This window comes from Lonchura striata, chromosome 3 (assembly GCF_050655825.1).
Source record: "Lonchura striata isolate lonStrDom1 chromosome 3, ASM5065582v1, whole genome shotgun sequence".
Classification (NCBI taxonomy): Eukaryota; Metazoa; Chordata; class Aves; order Passeriformes; family Estrildidae; genus Lonchura; species Lonchura striata.
The window spans coordinates 94,825,755-94,846,197 of record NC_140705.1 but is presented as its reverse complement, the minus strand read 5'-3'; the positions used below and the strand labels follow the sequence as shown (position 1 = coordinate 94,846,197).

Here is a 20,443-nt window from a genome sequence, read left to right as displayed (position 1 = left end):
ATTACATTTTACCCAGTTGGAGCTGGTTCAGCACAGTTGCCGAGTTGTCTTTATTAGTTTCTTCCTTATCTTTGGGGTCCCGCCAAATGTCCTCGTGGCCCATAAATTCTGCATTCTTCGTGGCCACTATCAGCTGCACATCGTTCTCCCCAGGCTTTGTTAACCTCCCCTGAGGTGGGGAGATCACTTCGAGCCCTGAACCTTCACAAGGTAACCCTACCCACAAGTCATTGTCTTTTTAACACCCGGACATCACTAAGGGGCTGTTCCTCAGCGGCTGTTTCACGGGTTAAATCCCCTTCCCCGTTGATTAGGGCAGGAAGCAGGCGAAGATCAGCCATCCCGAACGTCCTTCGCACGGAAGTTTCCAGATGTCCCGGCTCCGCAGCCCCCGGGGGCAGCGGGACTCAGGGGCCGGGCCGCCCCTCAGCGCTTCCCGCCAAACCCGGGGGCGGGGCGGGGCGGGGCGCGGCGCGCGGGTTTGGCGCGCGGGGCGGCGCGCGCTTCCCGCCGCGGCCATGTCTCGGCAGAGCACCCTGCTCCGCTTCTTCCCCAGGGCCGCCCCGCCGCCGGCAGCCGGCGGCGAGCCCCGCGGCGAGCCCCGCCGCCGCTCCTTGGGGGAGCGGAACGGGCTGCAGGCCGCCGGCAGCCCCCCGGGCGGGGCGGGCCGAGCGGCGGCGCGGCGCGGCGAGCACGGCGAGAAGGGCGCGGGGGGCGGCGCGGCCGCCAAGGCCCCCAGGTACGGCGGGGACGGGGAGCGGGGCGGGACGGAGCCGCAGCCGCCGGCGGTGCGGGCGGGACCCCGGGGTGCCCGTGTCGCGCCCCGCCGCCGCCGCAGCCCCCGGCATTCCCTGGCTGTGCTCCCGGCCGGGCCCGCGGCCGGCCCGCAGCGGCCTGTGCTCCCGGCGGGGCCGGGCGGCGGGACACTGGGACGCCCGCGGGACGGCGTTCTGCTCTTTGGAAGTGGTGTCGTACTTGTGTGTCAAATTTGCCTTCCGTGCTGTATCGATGACACAGTGGTCAGGCTGGAAGGGGCCCCAGTGGGGCATCTGGCCGAGCAGTCATCCCGGAGCACATGGCACAGCATTGTGTTCAGACGGTTCGAACATCCCCGGTGAGGGAGACTCCACCTCTCTGGCCGGGCAGTTCCAGTGCTCAGTCACACACGCAGCCAAGAAGCTCTTCCTTGTGGTCTGGTGGAACTTTGTGCTCTTTGTCTCTTGTCCTAATGCTTGGTATTACCAAGCAAAGCCTGGCTCCGTCTTCTTGGCAACCCCTCAGTTATGTATTTGTACATATTGATCAAGTCCCCTCTCATCATCTCTCCTCGGGGCTGAACAGGCCCAGCTCCCTCAGCCTTTCCTCTTAAGAGAGATGCTCCATTCCCATAATCATCTTTGTTGTCCTCTGCTGGACCTGCTCCAAGAGCTCCATGTCTCTCTTGTGCTGAAGAGACGGCAAGTGTGCCACATATCAGCAAACTGAGTGTCACTGGTTGTTGGGCCGCAGCCTGCAGGAGCATCCCCAGCCATCATCTGTGGCACTGCAGCAGTGGCTGAGGTGAAATTGCTCTCTCCTCCTTCTGTGGGAAGGAGGAGAGAGCAAATAAAAGCTGCATTAGGTGCTTTGCAGTGCAGGTAGAGTTTTTTATTTATTCATTTTTTTGTAGCCTGAGGGGTTTTTAAGTCTTACTCTTTTCTTTAGGTGCCTGGTTGAAAATTAATTTCTACAGGAAAAGGGCATGTAGTGATGGGGCAAGGGGGAATGGCTTCAAACTGAAAGAGAGTAGGTCTAATTAGATATTAAGAAGAAATTCTTCACTGTGAGGTTGGTGAGGCACTGGCACAGGGTGCCCAGAGAAGCTGTGGATGCCCCATCCCTGGAAGTGTTCAAGGCCAGGATGGATGGGGCTCTGAGCAACCTGGGATAGTGAAAGGTGTCCCTGTGTGTGGCAAGGGGTTGGGACTAGGTGATCTTTAGGGTGCCTTTGAGCCCAAACATCTGTGATAAAGCTCTGTCCCTGTGGGAATCCAGCAGAATTTGGAGGAGCAAATAAAAAAAGGCATTGGTGGTGGTATGGGAGAACTGTGTAATCCAGGTTGCACCCCCTGGGAGGCTTCTAAAGGCCATAAGAGGGCAAAATGCTCAGCAGCAGTGTGCAGTGACATTTATGAAGAGAGCTGTTCCAAGTGTTTGTGTTCCTTAAATGACACATTTGTTATCTCTGCAGTGTCTCCTGTGAGTATTCTCCTGGGGACTTGGTGTGGGCCAAGATGGAAGGTTATCCCTGGTGGCCATGTCTCATATACAACCACCCCACTGAAAGAACAATTCTCAGAGGAAAAGGAAAAGCCACTCGTGTCCACGTGCAGTTCTTTGATGACAGCCCTACAAGGGGTTGGATCAGTGTTAAATACCTGAAGCCATATAAAGGTAAGAGGCAGAAACAAAACTGTTTGAAATGTAAATATATCACTTGTTTTGGAATATAGGATATATTATTCTCCATAGAGAAAGAGCAGCAAGACCAAGAGTAGAATTGAACATGCTTTGTGCTTTGTAAGAGACAAGTTTTTGAGGGTTACAGGTACATTTGTGTTGATACAGTTCTTGAAACATAGAACACTAAGCCCTTTCGTGTATTGGATTAGAACAACTAATTAAGAAACCTTAAAGCTTGCTGAGTTTGGAGATACTTTCTTTATTTCAGTATAAAAATTATGTAAAAGATAAATCTAGTATTTCCACTTTTAGCCCTAATATCCTTAATATATTTGAGTGTAAAACGCAGTTTTTAAGCAGCTATTTAAGAACTGCAGTATTTCCACAATTAAAAGGCTGGGTCTAGGATATTGGGTTAATAAAATTAATTCTGCTGCAGAAGTGTTGCTTCTCAGCAGTGCAGCAGTTTTGTAAATAAAAGATATAACTTGAGAATTGGGTGTTGGTGAGGGCAGTGCTTGTAGTTACAGATGAGAGTTGGTGTTTGTGATAGTGAAGAAATGACATGGCTAACTAGTGCAAATCAAATGTAATGAAGAGTTAATGTTTTGCATAAGTCTCACTTTTTAAATAAACATAATCAGTTTTCCCCTTTTTTTCATAATTTTCCTGTTGCTGAAAACTAAATAATTGTCTGTAAACTGTTCTGTTCGTCAGTTACTTCATATGTAATACAGTATTTCTGATGCCCTGTAGGATTTGCTTGTGTCACTGAAAAAGACTGAATTTAAATAGTTTCTCCCTTTTAAGAGTCAGAGTTCCATCTCGTGACCACGTGGCCACGTTTTTGTCTCTGTACTTCAGCATACTGCACAGCAGCCATAGTTTCTAATTAAAATGGTAATATTATTGACATGAGTGTTATTAAAATTTATTGCAAGTAAATTGGTCCATGGTTATATGTATCTTTCCTGAAAGTATTTGAAAACAATCAAAATATTGTGAGAGCTTGTAGTTGCATGTAGAAGCAAATACAGGTAAGGGAAATTTGTTTACCAAAAGAAAATCACCAAAATGAAGCTTAAGCACAGATATACAGGTCTGTCACAGGAGAAGTGTTGAATGCAGAATGGAGTAAAAATATTTAAAATACCTGGTTTGCTTTAAATTCAAACAAAAAGCATCTTTGTATACAAAGGAAAGGTGTTAGAGTCTTTGAGTAAGAAATTTGATAGGTGTCTTGGGTTGTGTTATTTTTTGTACCTGAGTAAATGTGGACAGCACAGGGCCAGACCTGTAACAGGTGGGCATGAGGAAATGGAGGTGCATAGCAGCTGGTTAAGTGAATATGCAGGTGTTGCACCCTTGAGTGTGCAGATCAACTACATGAGAAGATTGTTCTTCTGACGTTGTTCAGTCGCATTTAATATTAATGCAAAATATTTTTAGACTGCCTCATTGCATTTGGAAAACCAAAGGGGAGATCTGGATTGTTAATGTGTTGCCTTTGTGCTGTAGAAGCAGCTACTTGTAACTCCCTGCTTTGCTACTGCAAACTCGGAGTTGATAGTGAGTAAGGATTTTGTTTGAGTTGTTTCTGGGGTGTTTGGCCTCCTCCAAGTCTGGTGCCTTTGCCTGCCACTGGTTTAGAGCTGAAGCAGTGATGGGATTCACAGGAGTGGGGAAAAGGATCTGAAATCAGTCTGTGGACTGGTTGGCTTTGGGTTTGTGTTGTGTGCAGGTGGTGGCAGGAGGGGCTGTGCAGGAGGAGGAGGGCATGGAGCAGTTATTAATAGCAGGCTTTGTTCACTGCCCTGTAGTGTCAGGCTGAGTGGCCAGTGTGATTGGCCATCAGCTAATCTGGCTAATGGGCTGGGGCTGCACTTAGAGCAGCAGTTGGAGGCCAGAAGAGCTTTGAGGTCTGTGCCATAGCTGGCTTGTGCCTAGAAAGTGGAGATAACTCTGGCTGAACTTACCTGCCATTGCTAAAACAGCCCTGTGGTCTTAGTCAGGTCTGTCTGCTGCACTGCCAGTGTTGAATTCAGTACTGACTACAGTCAGTGTGAGTCAGAGCTCAGCCTAGGAGTGCTCACGTGTGCTAATGAGCTACAGAAATAGAAGCAATTCTTCGAGTGTTCATGTAGGTAGGCATTTCATTTGTGAATGTGTATTCTTTCCCCAGGGGTAGTTCATCAGGATGAAGGAGTGATAGGTTGCTGTATTTAAGATGTGGTGGGAATGAGTGGTAGCAGCACAGAAGTTTAGTTATCTGAATATGAATGCTAGTTGTCTGAATACATTTAAAAGTGGTCTATGAACACTGGCTAAATTCTAGACTTAACAAATATTAAGTCTAGCATTTGGCATTTGTTCTTAACAAATCTGTGTTTTTTACAGGTTCATCAGACAGGGAGACAATGAAGGGAGGTATGTTTTACAGCACAAAGCCTGAAATTAAAAGAGCCATGGTACTGGCAGATGATGCCATGAAGAAAGATAAAATCAAGAGGCTTGAACTGGCAGTATGCAATGAGCCTTCAGACACAGAGGAGGAAGAGGAAGAAATAGAGGTAAAATGTTTCTTAATTGCTGTCATTTGCAGAAATATTGTTAGAACTTAGAAGCTGTAACTTGGAGCTAAGCATGGAATATCCTGCAATTCTCTGGTACAGTAATCACAGCTTATCTCCTCATATGTATCCATTTGTCTTTTTTTTTTTATTGCTTCTGTGTTGTCAGGTCATATGCTGGTCTCTCATCTTTTCTAGTTGGAAACACAAGTCTGTTTGGTGTCCTGTATGGTAAGGACTGACCTCAGAGTCTACTTAACTTCTCTGACTCTCTTCACTCATCACTTCCTGGTGACCTACTTTTTCACTCAGAAATGCTTTTTTCTCACGCATCATTTTATCTTCGCTATCTGCTATTCATAGTCCAAGTTGCCCTAAGTTTGATCTGAAGTTTTACTGTGTCTTAATGTATAAATTTATAGCCTTCATCTAAGGCATTAAACTGAATTTTTGGGGCCCACCCTCATCTTGTGGAGTAGCATTAAAATACCAGTTCTTGCACTGTTAACAGCAGTCTTGGTGGGGTAACTAAAAAGTGATGTTTTATTCTACTGTATTTGTGTTGTCTTGATTCAGCTATTATTTCAGTAGCACCATATGCCTTGGGATGGATTTCTTTGGAGAGAAATGGTATGAGTAAACTGTCAGTGGGGTGGTGTTTTCCCTTAGCTCATATACTCAGTCTCCAGTGTGACAGTGCCCTGAGGGACAGGTCCTCAATGCCACTTCAGGCATTGTGTGCAGTGGCACTTTGTACTCACTACAGTCCCTCCACTGCTGGTTTTCAATTAAAGTTTGAGGCTGAAAAGGTAAATAAAGAAGTGGCTTTTCTTTCTCCTACATATGCCATATTCTTTTTTGTGTAGTTTAAATGCTTTGTTCATCAGCATCACATAATTACAGTAATGAATGAGTCTCTAAAGAATACAAATAAGAGTAATTATTTCACTGGCCAGTAGCAGTTAGTTATCCAGAAAAAAACTGACATCTGTTAAGATGGAATTGACTGTGGCTCTGCTGTCTCTTGCTTGAAGCATCATAAGTACTGTGTTATTGCACATTTTTGCACTTCTTTATGCAGCAGTATCTTTGTAGCCAGAATTATCTACAAACAAAATAATTTATTTTTCCAGGAGATGAGTGAAAATGCATCAGGCAGTAGTGAAGACTGCAATAGTGAGGAGGACGTGAAAAGCAATAAGCGAGTAATGAGCAGGGAGAGAGCTGTAAAAACCAAGAGAAGGAGAGTGTTGGATTCTGACAGTGACCACGATGGCTCTGATGTGGAGTTCAAGCCTGATGGGAAAGAAGCAGCAAGCAGTGAGGAAGCCAGTAGTGGGGTGGATGAAAACGAGTCTTCTGACGCAGAGACAGAGGCAGAGAGCCCCATAAAAGTCCCTGCTAAACGAAAGAGAAGAGAGGTGAAAAAGCCTGCTAAAAGGAGTAGCCTGGGAAATGAATGTTCGGAAACACCCAAAAGAGCAGCAACAGTCTCTTCAGAAGCCAAATCTAAGCTGACATCGTTTGCAGCACCTGAAAGTTTTGAATCTCAAGCAAATGCTTCCAGTGGAGGCACTGGTGGCTTCTCAGTGTGGGAACACGAGAAGCTTGACTGGCTGCAAGAAGGGAAGAGGAGAGATGCGCACAGGAGGCGTCAGGGTGACCCCGATTACGACCCCTGCACTCTGTACGTGCCCGAGGATTACCTCAACAAGTGCACGCCGGGCGTGCGCAGGTGGTGGCAGCTCAAGAGCCAAAACTTTGATGCTGTGATTTGCTACAAGGTCGGAAAGTTCTATGAATTGTATCACATGGACGCAGTCACTGGCGTCAATGAGCTGGGCCTGATCTTTATGAAGGGCACCTGGGCCCACTCAGGTTTTCCAGAAACTGCGTTTGGCCGATTCTCTGACGTCCTGGTGCAGAAGGGCTACAAGGTGGCGCGCGTGGAGCAGACGGAAACGCCTGAAATGATGGAAGCACGCTGCAAGTCCAAGGGCCAGTCCACCAAGTTTGACAAGGTGGTGCGCCGGGAGATTTGCAGGATCATCACCAAGGGAACCAAGACCTACAGCGTCATGGACTGCGACCCCTCCGAGAACCACAGCAAGTTCCTGCTGTGTGTGAAGGAGAAGGAGGACTCAGCCGGGACGCGCGTCTACGGGGTCTGCTTCGTCGACACCTCCATGGGGAAGTTCCATGTTGGCCAGTTCCCAGACGACCGCCACTGCTCCAGGTTTAGGACTTTGGTAGCTCACTACACCCCTGTGCAGGTGCTGTTTGAGAAGGGCAACCTGTCTGTGGACACACAGAAGATACTGAAAGGCTCACTTGTTTCTTGCATTCAGGAAGGGCTGACCTCGGGTTCCCAGTTCTGGAATGCATCTAAAACACTAAAAGTCCTTCTCGAGGAAGGATATTTCAAGGAGAAGCAGAATTCTGAAAATGGATGTTCTCTGCCCTCTGTAATCAAATCTCTGACTTCAGAGAGTGACTCCCTGGGATTAACTCCTGGTGAAAACAGTGAATTAGCTTTGTCAGCTCTTGGGGGATGTGTCTTCTATCTCAAAAGATGTCTGATTGATCAGGAGCTGTTATCACAGGCAAACTTCGAGGAATATGTCCCTGTGGATATTGCTACTGCAAAAACCATGAGTTCAGGTAGTTTGTTTGCCAGAACTGGCCAGCGGATGGTGCTGGATGGAGTCACCCTGATGAACTTGGAAGTCCTGCAGAATGGAACCAATGGAAGCACAGAAGGTACTTTGTTGGAGAGGATTGATTCTTGCTGTACACCATTTGGGAAGCGACTCCTGAAACAGTGGCTCTGCGCTCCACTTTGTAACCCTAAATCCATCAATGATCGTTTGGATGCTGTTGAAGACCTCCTGGAAGTGCCAGATAAAATGTCTGAAGTCAGTGAGTACCTCAAGAAACTACCTGACCTTGAAAGACTGCTCAGCAAAATTCACAGCATTGGATCACCACTCAAAAGTCAGAACCATCCTGACAGCAGGGCCATCTTCTATGAAGAAATCAAATACAGCAAAAAAAAAATTGCTGACTTTCTGTCTACCCTGGAGGGATTCAAAATAATGAATGAAATTGTCGAATTCATGGAGGAGTTTGCCAGTGACTTCAAATCCAGAGTGCTGAAGCAGCTGGTCACTCGCAAAGCCCAAAATCCCGATGGCCGCTTCCCAGACTTGACTGCAGAGCTCACAAGGTGGGACACTGCCTTTGATCACAACCAGGCTCGGAAGACAGGGGTGATCACCCCCAAGCTAGGTTTTGACCCCGATTATGATGGAGCACTAGAGGATATCAGAGCTCTCGAGGAGGATCTTCGGAGGTACCTGGATAAGCAACGCAAGCTGCTCGGGTCCAAATCCGTGCAGTACTGGGGGACAGGCAAGAACAGGTACCAGATGGAAATCCCAGAAAGTGTCATATCCCGCAACCTGCCCGAGGAATACGAGCTGAGGTCCAGCAGGAAGGGCTACAAGCGCTACTGGACCAAGGAGATAGAGAAGATGCTGGCTGCGATGGTGAACGCCGAGGAGCGCCGTGACGCCGCCCTCAAGGACTGCATGAGGCGCCTCTTCTACAACTTTGCCAAGAACAGCAAGGACTGGCAGACAGCTGTGGAGTGCATTGCTGTGCTGGGTAAGAGCTCTGCCTCCTGACACACAGTAAAACTGTCCCTTGTGCTGATGAAATCTGGTCTGGGGAAGCTCAGTCCAGCTCTTGTCGTTTGAAAGCTCTTGGTTGTGGTAGCAATATGATAATCAACAGTGATTCCCTTCTTTCCTTCCTGTTGCTAAATAGCAGGACATTTGCTGGGACTTGTGATGTTTGCAAGGTATTTCTCCATTCCTGTTGTGTGGCTGTAGATGTGCAGCCAAGTGTTTCTCCCAGTTTGGTGTAGCCTGGTAGGCCTCACGGCTTCCAGAGCCTTGTGTGTGGATTGGTAGCTTCTTATTAAATGGAGGTGTAAAAATCTAACCTGCTGGTAAATTCCTTTCCATCTGAGCAAGATGCTTTCTGGCCATCCTTTAAAAATAAAAGTGCTCAGTGTCAAGCCTTGAAGAAGGCTTCCCCAGATCCTCCTTACATTTCTGGGGTAGAACAATCTCCTGTATTCCCTTCTCAGGACTGGCATACTTTTGTGGATTTTCTGCTAAGATGAGGCACTCTGGGATGTCTTTGTTCCAGGGAAAAATGAAAGCACTCTCTGAATGCCACTAGAGCAGAAAAGGGAGGGCAGGCAGGCAGGGAGTGTTGGCTGGGAATGGATTTGCTGGGAGAGCTGAGAAGCAGTCACATCAGCTACACCACAGCTCAGGGCAAGTGCTGAATTTGTTCCCAGCAGAGAGGAATTCAGTGTCCAGGCTCAGCTGTAATGTGTGTACATAAAGCCTCTAAAATCATGAATGGTCTCATTGTGTAGGTGATCAGTTTTCTGAAACTCGGGGCTCAGCTAACTGAGGGGTCTTGTGCTGCTGTTTCCTGCTGGACACACAGAGTTTTAATATTTTATACAGTTTTCCTCTGGCAACTTTGAAGCAGAATTAGGGTTCTTCACAAAGTAATTCACTGTCACAGAAGCTGATTTCCTCCTTACTTGTTCTAAATGAAAAACCAATGCAATAAAGTAGTATTTTATCATGTACTTTTGAAATTAAATTATGTGGATTTTAAAGACTTTTGAACTAAAAAAGCTATACAGGAGCATTTTTATAATGACGTGTAGAAATCTGGAAGGAATGAGGAAAGACACTGTAAATATTCCCACCTTTTACTTGTTCTGGAGCCCTTTGTGGGTATTTCTCTCATGAGGAAAATGGAGTAAAATAGAAAATTGTTTCTACAAAATTGCTGTTCAATGAGTAAATGAATTCCAGTGTATGAAGAAATTTGAAAGTGTGACTGACTGGGATTTCTCTTAATTTTCTAGATGTCTTGATGTCCCTTGCTCACTACAGTCAAGGTGGTGATGGACCTCTGTGCCGACCTGAAATCCTGCTGCCTAGGGATAATGCTCGTCCCTTCCTGGAACTTAGAAATTCCCGCCATCCATGCATCACAAAAACTTTCTTTGGGGATGATTTTATTCCCAATGATATCGTGATAGGCATCAAGGATGAAGGCAGCAGCAGTGAGGGCTCCTGTGTGCTGGTAACTGGCCCAAACATGGGTGGCAAATCTACTCTCATGAGACAGGTGATTGTCATGTGTCCTAGGGTACCTCTGGGGTTTGGGTAAGGGAATTACAGGGCCTGGCTGTCATGGGTGTCACAGGAGGTCCCAGAAGTGGCCTTCATGGTGTGCAGCAATTGCACAGGCTGGTAGAAAGTGCTCACATTCAGAGATTTTCTGCTTTAGGGAGGGATAAGTTTTATTTGTTCTAGGAGAGCTGGTTGGGAAGAAGTGATAGAGTATCATTTCTCTTTTTCAAGGGACTTACCCAGGACTTGACATCAGTTAGCAAAAGATGCTGCTGCAGGTTGAACAAGATGAAACTAGATATCAGCAGGGAGGTTGCTTTATAAACACTGCTTGCTGTGATAATTTGTGTTTTGAAGGCTTTCAGAGTAGTTCAGTCCTGCCAGAGATGCTACTGCTGCAGCCTGGAGCTATTAAAGCAGCAGGAAGCTTTATGTACTCCAGTCCCTGTTTTAGGGGAAACACAGCTTCGTGCCCTCGCTGTGTGTGTGGAACTGAAGCTGCAAGCACCGGTGCCAATGTGAATGTCCCTGTTTGCTGTGCAGGCTGGTCTCCTGGTGGTCATGGCCCAGCTGGGCTGCTACGTGCCCGCGGAAGCCTGCAGGCTCACACCCATCGACCGCGTGTTCACGCGGCTCGGCGCCTCCGACAGGATCATGGCTGGTGAGTGCCTGACACAGCTGCACACCAACTTCCTGCTCTTGCTTCGAGTGGCAAGTTAGGCAGGGGACAGTATTTTTCAAGGAGAGCTGGACACTCTTTTGTTGTTCAGAGTGGAGACAGGATTTTACTTAGGCTTTATTTTTTTCATGTGTGCGTCCGTTTGATTTTTGACAGACGCACGGGATCAACTTCCTTATGAATTTTAATATGAAAAGCCTAACTCCCAGCTGGATGTAAGTCTGAGGAACATCTTTTTTTAGAATTGATTATATTCTGCTCTGATACCTTTTTGTAAGTGTTCTGAAATAGGACAGTGATGTTGGGGCAGCTGTTGTACAGGAGTTGTTTTTGTACCTTCTTGTAAGGTCTATAGTAGTCCCTTGTTTCAATCAGAATGCCTTATGTTTGAAATCTGATTTCTTCTGATGAGCAAGAGAGGCAAACGTCCTTCTTGAAAGTAGTAGTTGACAGTTCTTAGGAGTATTTAGTTCCTTTAATGGAGAAGGAGACAAGTGGAGGATGACAAGTGGAATGGTAAAATCTGCCAGAGGAGATGGGCAACGTGCCACTGGGCTAGAAAAATAAAATGATGGTTGGGGTAAGAGTAGTATCACTGCTCATTAAGGAGAGCACAGGTTTTCTGTGATCTCTCTGCTGAAAAATATGGGTCAGTGAATATGAAAGGAGTTAAGCCCACTGAACTTACTGCACAGAAAGAATTTGGAAATTAATCATTACAAGTTCTTAATTAAAGAAAATATTTACACTTCTCCAAATCAAGGCTTTTATTTGCTGCTAGAGAATGTTATTAAGGCTTTCTTAGGCCAGCTCATCTCCATTTGGTTTACTTTCAATACAGGAAGAAATCAAAAGTGTGGAAGAATACTTAAATGCTTATGGTAGAGATGAGATGGGCCCTTCCTTCGTGTGTGATGGTCTAGCAAAATGTAACATTTTCAATCTTTTTTTAAATTAACTGAGGAGTGTACTTCTGATTTGGCATTTCAAATTGTGAGGAGGGTGAACACTGCAAAGGAGCTTTGAAATCTGTTCCTGATGCATTTGTTTGCACAGTGTAGATAGGAAAGCACAGGAGAAGTTGTTCCACAGCAGTCACTTTGTAATGGATGTCAGCAGGACTTTTATGAAGCTAATATTTTCAGTAATAAAATTTTAGGGCTTTATTTTCTGAATAAATGGTTATTCTTAAATATTGTTAAAAACCTTAAATCTTGGTAATTTCTTTAAATAAATGCAGAAAATCAGGATTGGTGGATGCTGCATAATAATTCATGTTAAAAAACTTACGTTAGAGCAAAGCATTGCTCATGCAGCATGTGTACAGGAAATAAATGCTTGCCTTTAATGGAATAAATTGCATTAATTGCTGCTACTTGTGATTATTTGTAATGATCTCCACAAAGAACAAGTAAATCCCAACTTTTTAAAAGTGTGGGTTTATCATGTGGAAGGGTGTGAATAATTGTGTACTTCTGCTCACCATCTGCTATAACAAATTTCAGATGTAAATTTCAGGCCTTGTGTTATCTGGGTTGCTGAAACTCCGATGAGATCCTTGAGCCTTAGCAGCAGAATATTGCTTTTGTCATACTTCATTTGAGGAGAGACTGTACAAATAAAGCCTTTATTATCCAAATAGTTCCCTCCTGACATCACAACCAAACCATTAATTCCAGTCTCTCAGTCTTTGATTTTTTGCCTGTTTTTTTTTTACTAGAAAGCTACACACACCTTCGGCCTGTCCTGTGCATTCAGAGCAAGAAATGGACAAAAATTCTCCCCACTGTAGCCTTTGTGCCCCTCTTTTTGTCCAGCTGCTACTTTTAACTGGTGCTGTTAAAAGTAATCAGGTGTGTTCCCTGAAAACTTAATTAATTGTGCTTGTGCCTATACCCGTACTCTACAGGAACCAAAACTTGTTTTTTCTTGTGAATGGGAACCTGCTGTTTTCACACTGAAAAAAAAAAGGTCATGTTTTTGTTTATCTTCAGTTTGCTATTGAGTTTCACTTTAGCTTAACCAAGATTCTAGTGCAGATTAAATGAGGTTTTAGTTGTGGTTCTCAAATCTGTGACTTCTTCATGGCTTTTTTTTTCTTTTCATTTCCTTTAAAGGTGAAAGTACCTTCTTTGTTGAATTGAGTGAGACTTCCAGCATTCTGCAGCATGCAACAGAGCATTCCCTTGTTCTCATGGATGAACTGGGTAATTGGATTATTTTGTAATAGATGGAAGCTAAATCTTGCTGCAAGAAAGAAATACTGGCTGCAAGGTTTTTGGGCTGTCTGAATGGCAGCCAAGTACACAGAGCCAGTTTCATCCTAATGATGCTGGTGTTTAAGTGGTGTCTCAGCCTCTCCAACATGAACACATCCTGGGTGCCCTGGGAACTCATCACCACCTCCCACTCCCAGTCATTGGTACTCTATTTCCAGCTGTGGTTTCCTGCTTTTGCTTTGCATAATTATTTGCAGCAAACCTCCGGAGAGCAGAAGCATCTTTTTTTCTGCAGTGCAGAAGAGGGTGATTGTTATGGGGCTGACAGCCAGGTCACCTTCCCCTGGTGCTGGTGGCTCTCACCCCTCACTGCTGTTTGTTTGTCTTGCACACACAGGGAGGGGAACAAACACACTACACATGCGTTGCTGCATTTGTCTGCAGGGTGTCTGTGTCCCCAGCAGCAGGTGAACTATGGACTGACTTTACTGTGTCCCTTGTGTCCCCAGGCAGAGGCACGGCCACGTTTGACGGCACAGCCATAGCGAGCGCCGTGGTGCAGGAGCTGGCCGAGAGGATCCAGTGCCGGACGCTGTTCTCCACTCACTACCACTCCCTGGTGGAGGACTATTCCCACAGTGGGGCCGTGCGCCTGGGCCACATGGTACGTGTGTGAGGATGGGCTTTTCCCTGCTGCGGTTTCTCCTGCTTTTCTGTGCTCTTCTGCCCTGAGAAACGGCTGTTTTGGGAACAGGACATGATGTCCCTCCCATGCGTTTCTTAGGCTGCAGGTCAATATTGTGAATTCTAACTATGCTCTTCCCAGGCATGTATGGTTGAAAATGAGAGTGAGGATCCAAGCCAGGAAACAATTACGTTCCTGTACAAGTTCATTGAAGGAGCCTGCCCAAAGAGCTATGGCTTCAATGCGGCAAGACTTGCAGATATTCCAGAGGAAGTCATTCAGAAGGGGCACAGAAAAGCCAAAGAGTTTGAAAAAACAACCATCTCACTGAGAATATTTAGGTAAGGCTCTGGGTTTCTGCATCTAAGTTGCAAATGGCTTATAGCAGCCCATCTTAATATTTGGGCAGTGGTTTTTGCTCATTTACAGCATGAGGGGCAGTTACAACTACTTCTGTGAACCTTCTGGGAGGGAGTACTATGGGAGGGCAGAGATATAAGCAGTATTTTAAGCCTTGGGTCACTGTGCCAGTCTGAATTTGCACACAGAGGTGTTGGGGATTGCCACTGGCAGCCTTCACACCAGGCCCAGCATCCGTGTCTCCTAAAGCCTTTGCAGAAATGGCAATCTTAAGCTCTGCCCCTCAGTGTCCCTGTCAGTAAAGGTGGTTATTTCCCTCAGGTACCTGTGCCAGGTGGTGGATGGAACAACATGTGATGCAAATGCAGTTCGGAAACTCATGGCGATGATTGACCGGCTTTAGAACTCGCACGGTTTCTCAAGAAGGTGGGAGCAGACAACATTATGATCTAATAAACTTTATTTTTTAAAAATGACCATTTTTCCATTGTCTTTCCTAGGAAATTAAACCCTTTAATTCATACCTACCCTCTACATAATGGTTATTGAGTACTCCACAATATATTAAGTCTAGATGTTATGGTACATGCATACACTTTCAGGCTGTTGATTACCCACTGTCACCAATACACATAAATGGAAAAAAGCTATGAAACTGTATAGGGCTGTATATATACTTGTCTCAGCTTCATTAGAGCAGGAAATTGCTGTGATTTCCAGCAGGTTATGTAAGTAATGTCCAGACTGTTCAAAAAAAACTATGAACAGAGTAAAATACAAGACTGTTTTGAGGAGACTTTCTACTGTGTACTTTAAAACATAGTAAAATTTCTTTCACAAAACTTAGTTACATGGGTACTTTGTTTTATAGTGCATTATAGTCTAGGAAGTCTCATTAAAACACTCGCTTTTCTTTCTTTTGTTAGGGTGGTTTGAGTACAGACTATTGCTGGGGGAGGGGAGGAGATTATTCTAACTTCAGAGAACACCAGAAAAATTGCTGGATATAATTTAAGATTAGTGTTTTCTCTTTCATAGAAAGAACGTACATACTGGGACATGAGTACAGTTACAGCAAGTCTAGGTGTGCTAACAAAACAGGACACATTCAAGTACAATAAGATTTTTTGCTTGAAATTAGAAACAAACTACATGAGATTAAAGCATCAAAATCATATTTCTCAATCTGAATAAATGTTAAAAAATCAAAAGAAATGCAGAAGTGCTAGCTCACATTTTTACCATGTTACAAAAGCGATTGGTACCCATGTCCATAAAGGCAGCAACAAAGAATGCTGCTTGTCTACAGAATAGTACTACTGCAAATTGGACTGCGTTTCAATGCTACTTGTAAAAACACCAGCTCTCAGAAGTTGGTATCTGTACAAAATTGCAGCTTATTTTTCTTCACTTCTGTCCCTTCAAAGTCTTTTGTTTACACAGTAATGCTAAAACGCCCAGTTCTGTTATCCTGAGTCAACATATTGCCACTTTCTTTTTTGGTAGGTTGAGCTCCATAGTGTCAACACCTCACACATCCGCTTTAATACAGTCTCTTCCTGCAGAAATGGGCAAGTGTAACTTCCTCCAAAAAAAAAGTTTTAATAGTTATGACATTAGAATGGCAGGACTTTCTGAAAAGGAATTCAGTTGTGCTGCAATGTATTAGATTCTATAGGTGGAGCAGAGTCATACAGTGTATCTGTATCGTGTGTAGGCTCTCCGGCAAGTGTACAGGGATTGGACAGTGTTCCAGCACCACAGTCACAGAAAAACCTACAACACAGAGAGACAGCTTAGTGGCCATGCCCTCCTGCTCTGGGAGCAGCCCCATGCCCTCTGGAAACGTACCTATCATGTCTAATGAATTCTACGTCATGTCCTTGATGGCACTTCTTGATGCAGTTCACACAGATGGCGTTACGGTCTGTGGTGTTGCAGGTGTGACATCTGGAGGGAAAAGCAGCACGTTAGGCAGGAACCAAAACCTGACCAGCTCTCGGGCAGTGCTCCGGAGGCTGGAGGGCCAGAAATGCACTGAAGGAAAGAGGGTGCACAGGACTGTAAAGTTTGAGAACTTTACACAAACTTGGATTTCACAGCACACTTTTTGTTACTTGTGTCACCAACACAGTTGTGCTGTGCAACACCCTGGGCTCAGGTTCACAGAAATATCTGTTTTCCTCACACCCAAAGTCAATTACAGAAAATGGGAACTTATTAAATCCTCTTCTATTGCAGCTGAGGAGGAGCACACGTGTGTTCACTCACACCCAGCAACTGTTCCAGGGGCCTTGTAGGAAGAGAAAGGGGTTTTTCTTGGAAAGCCTTGCTGTAGGTGGTGGGAAGGAACCTGTTACCTGTAGAAGTCATGCATCGGGTAGCTGGTGTAGCTTGAGATCTTATATAAACACTGGCCTCTACTGACAGCTTTCTCTATGGCATCTTGATTGTTCATTATTTTGTTATCTGTTGGGGGGGAAAAAAAATCCTGAACTAATCACATCTGAATCAATGACTTTTTTTTTTTTTCCTTGAGGCATTGAAGCAAAGGGCCCATTAGGAACAATTAGTTCTATACCTGCATTTCAACTCTGGCATTTAAGAATATAAAATCCTCAATGTCCACATGCCCAGAGTGCCATGCACTCCTGAAGCAAGTAACACTGTTCCTCTTTGCACACATGGCATGAAATACCTGATAGCCTCCATTTAAATACTCTTTTTGAACTTGGCTGTTAATAAATGCTAAGAGAGACACAAGCATTCCTAGCAGGTGTAAGTTTTCTGCTGAGGTGCTTGAAACCCAGTGTTTGAAAGCTTCTAATTTACCATAATGCCTTTCACACACCCTTTAGAAAGAGGAAAAGAATGGCTCTTTCCCCAGGAAAGTTTAGGAATAAAATACTTCCCAACACAACGGAAGTGGAAATTAGGTCTGACCAGCTCCAGTACTTCAAAGATGTGTCCAAGGCACAGTGAATTTGATAATCCCCTCTGTTACTCAACTATCTGATCTTCTGTCTAGTGCCGAAGTGCATCTCAAAAAGTTCTGCCCACTCCCAGCAGCATCAGAGCACTGAGTGATGTCATCGCGAAACCCAGGTGCTGAGAAGCAGGGAACCAGAGCTTGTGTTTTAAGAGGCACAAATCATCCACAGGAAAGGGTTTAACAGATACAGGCAAGTATATAGAACTCCTGCAAACTGAACCTTTTTAATCTTAAATAACCTCTTGGAGCTGTCTGGCATTCAAACCATCATTCCCATCTTGTCCAAGAGGATCCTGTCTCATGCACATTTTCCCCACTATACAAGGGAATTTTATATATGCGAACTGTTTATATTTTCTGAAAAAACATATTTGGGATTGAGAATGTTCATGCTTTTAGATCCTAAAAGCCAACTGAGGCATTTTTCTTCACTGGAAATACATTTTTGGATATGTAGGAAAAAAATACTTTCCATTGTACTAGATCAGAATTGGAGTCTGAGATGGGCCAAAGATCAGGAATTGGTTCAGAAGTGATTTTCAGATAGAAGAGTTGATCACAGTTTTAATGTAACAGCAAAACTATAAGTTACCTTTGAACCCATCTATTTGTCTAAAAATCTTAACACAGCTCAATGTGGCTCATTACCTTCAGCTGAAACTTAAGTCACAACTCTGCTTAAGGTGGTACCAGCTGTGTGCCACACTGGGTGCAAAGACCCAGCAGCAACAAACAAGTGACCAAACACAGGCCAGGGCGACTCGGGCTCACCTTTCATCGTGACATTGACACCAGATGCTAGAAATAAACCTCCAAAGCGGTTGTTGAAAATCTGATTGCCTTCTAATGTTGCAGTCGCATGATTTGTTATTTCAATACCTTCAGTGGGTCAGGGAAACAAAGGAGAGAAAAGAGAGTGGCAAAGTTAAACCCCTGCTGGTTGTACATTTGTACCTCATCATCTACAGCTTGGTTGGTTGGTGTTTTTTTTAAGCCATCATCAACTCAAGGGGAAGAAAGAAAAATACATAGCTACAAAACTGCACTGTAATTTGTTTTAAAACTGAGGTTTCAAATGCAGCTGTTGAATCCTTTCAAAGAGCTACAGCTGGCATGCATGGTTTCTGGGAGGAACAACACACTACTAGTTTATCTGATAATAAAATGGTACTATGACCATGCTTATTTTCAAAGGGAATATGATTTTTGGGCACTTAGAGCTGTCATCTTCATGTACATTTTAAAGTTCTTGTGCACATACCTTACCCTTTTAAAAATATCTTTCAAAAAAAGTTCTCAAGATGGGCACCTAAAATTAATTTCTTTAATTCTTAGCTTTTATCAGTAACCCGTGTCTTCCAAGTCATTTGTCCAGGACTGCTCTTGACAGCAACCTATCCTTCCCCCCCACCACACTGAAACAACACCTTTAGAGGCTCTTCTCAGAAAACTTGCTTCTTCTGAAAAAAAGATGGGAGAAAACTCAAGAATGCAATTTTAATTGGAATGGAATGGAATGCAAGTTGTATGAAACTGTGATGATTAAACAGTAAAATTGAAAAAAATCACTGTTACATTCTTCATCTCTTTTGGAGAAAGAAACGCTCATTTTTACAATTTTTCAACTTTGTGGAGTGTGAAAGTTGAACTTGAGATGCAATTCAAATCTCTTCAAAATGTGTATTTGCTCAGTTTCCTAGGTTTTAAAGCAGTGATAAGATATTCATATGAGCATCCAGCACATCAACTACAAATGTATCCTAGACAACTACCAATTGCTGCTAAAATAAAATAATGAGAAGTATTTCACAAAAAAAAATTACAAGACAGAATATGTGTCATTTCCCAACATGCTGTAAAATACACCCTGACTACAGTTCTGAATTCTCAAATGACTTTTAGAATACACTGAAGGATATCCCAGTCACTTTTAAAACATCTAAATACCATGGGGTAAAAAAACCTAGAGTAAGCCTTGTGAAGAGTTCACGCCAGGCTTCCAAATTTGATTTAAACAGCACAAACCTGCAGCAAAACCATCGAATATTCGGTTTTTCCTTAGCACAGGGTGGCTATTGGTGCTAATAAGAACACCAGCTTGAGCATTCCTGAAGATATCATTCTCTTCCAGAAGACCTATGGCAGACCAACAAATGTTACATTTGAGCTTGGGAGCATTTCCTGACCTGTAACCTTTCTATGAAGTATTTTCAAAGGCTCTTATGTGTCACAATCCTGTTAGTAACTCCTTTCACATGGAGAATATGCACCAGTAGCACTGACATCAATGACACCAGTTAAAAGTAGCTCTCAGTGTATAATTTTGGAAGTGTATTTTTTCAGTACACAGCATGGAATTTGCCATCATAGGCACCACTGCAGAAAATGAAGTCTTTCTGCTTTCCAAATTTTTCTTTAATTTTTCTAACACCTCTCTTGTCTTCTAAAATGAACAAACTCCCAAAGCCAAGCATTTTTTTATTATAGGACAGGATTACTTTAAAATGCTGAGTTAAAACTAAAGCTCACTTAGAGCAAGTGATTATCTACAGAATATCAGAAGCTGATATCAGGACACAAAACAGTCAGGGGATTTCTGACAGGGACCACTTCTGCATTTACAAGTGTATAGAAGATTCCTTAAAGATCTGTGGGTCTTTTCCCCCTGAATCTTGGACAGTCTGGCAGAACTTAAACAGCTCAGGTGCATGACTTTGACTACCTGACTTGAATCCAACAAAATGTTTCAGTGAAATGGCAAAGCTTACAAAAGCAAATGAGATAAAAGGACTGTCCTAAGCAGCAATCTAACAGTTATCTTGGATGAGATTAATTACCTCTCTGCCTCCCACAGATTTCAGTATTACTAATGTAATTAAGGCTAAAAAGCATTAGGGTATGTTCGCTGTAACTATTTTATCACTTCAGAAGACAAGAGCTGTGTTCCTAAAGAGCACTTTAATAGAACACTGCTTAAACTGAAATTTCATTCTTATCCAGAACATTCAGTGAAAAACAGTAAGGGAAAAAGTTACCTCTTCCTCCATTAAATATACAGATGCCTCCATCTCTTCCATCATGGATTTTATTTCTTCGTAGTGTAGGATTACTGTCAGTTTTAATCCATACACCAGCCATTGCATTATCAAAAATTTCATTGTCTTCTATAAATCCAAGCCCTAAAATTGAAGGAAGAGTGGAAAGAACAAAATCAAAAAGTATAATAAATGAGAATATAACACCACAGAATACAAGCAATTCTGGATAA

At 43.9% G+C, this 20,443-nt stretch overlaps 2 protein-coding genes across 5 annotated transcripts in view; one reads left to right on the top strand and one right to left on the bottom strand.

Annotated features, from left to right (window-relative positions):
- Positions 1-503: 503 nt before the first annotated feature.
- MSH6 (mutS homolog 6) lies at positions 504-14,659 on the top strand. Its single transcript, XM_031504224.3, has 10 exons — positions 504-739; positions 2,231-2,433; positions 4,840-5,012; positions 6,146-8,678; positions 9,970-10,235; positions 10,784-10,901; positions 13,037-13,126; positions 13,648-13,802; positions 13,965-14,164; positions 14,505-14,659. The coding sequence occupies exons 1-10, from the start codon at positions 519-521 to the stop codon at positions 14,584-14,586; spliced, it is 4,041 nt and encodes a 1,346-aa protein (XP_031360084.3). The 5' UTR covers positions 504-518; the 3' UTR covers positions 14,587-14,659.
- FBXO11 (F-box protein 11) overlaps positions 14,626-20,443 on the bottom strand; it is a 69,425-nt gene continuing 63,607 nt past the window's right edge. For all 4 annotated transcript variants that reach the window (XM_021540179.2, XM_021540180.2, XM_021540182.4 and 1 more), the window contains exons 18-23: positions 20,211-20,354; positions 19,201-19,311; positions 17,947-18,054; positions 16,544-16,652; positions 16,035-16,133; positions 14,626-15,959 (exon numbers count right to left, since the gene is read on the bottom strand). In XM_021540179.2, coding sequence (XP_021395854.1) covers positions 15,830-15,959; positions 16,035-16,133; positions 16,544-16,652; positions 17,947-18,054; positions 19,201-19,311; positions 20,211-20,354 — 701 coding nt within the window. In that variant the 3' untranslated portion in view covers positions 14,626-15,829. The remainder of the gene's footprint in view (positions 15,960-16,034; positions 16,134-16,543; positions 16,653-17,946; positions 18,055-19,200; positions 19,312-20,210; positions 20,355-20,443) is intronic.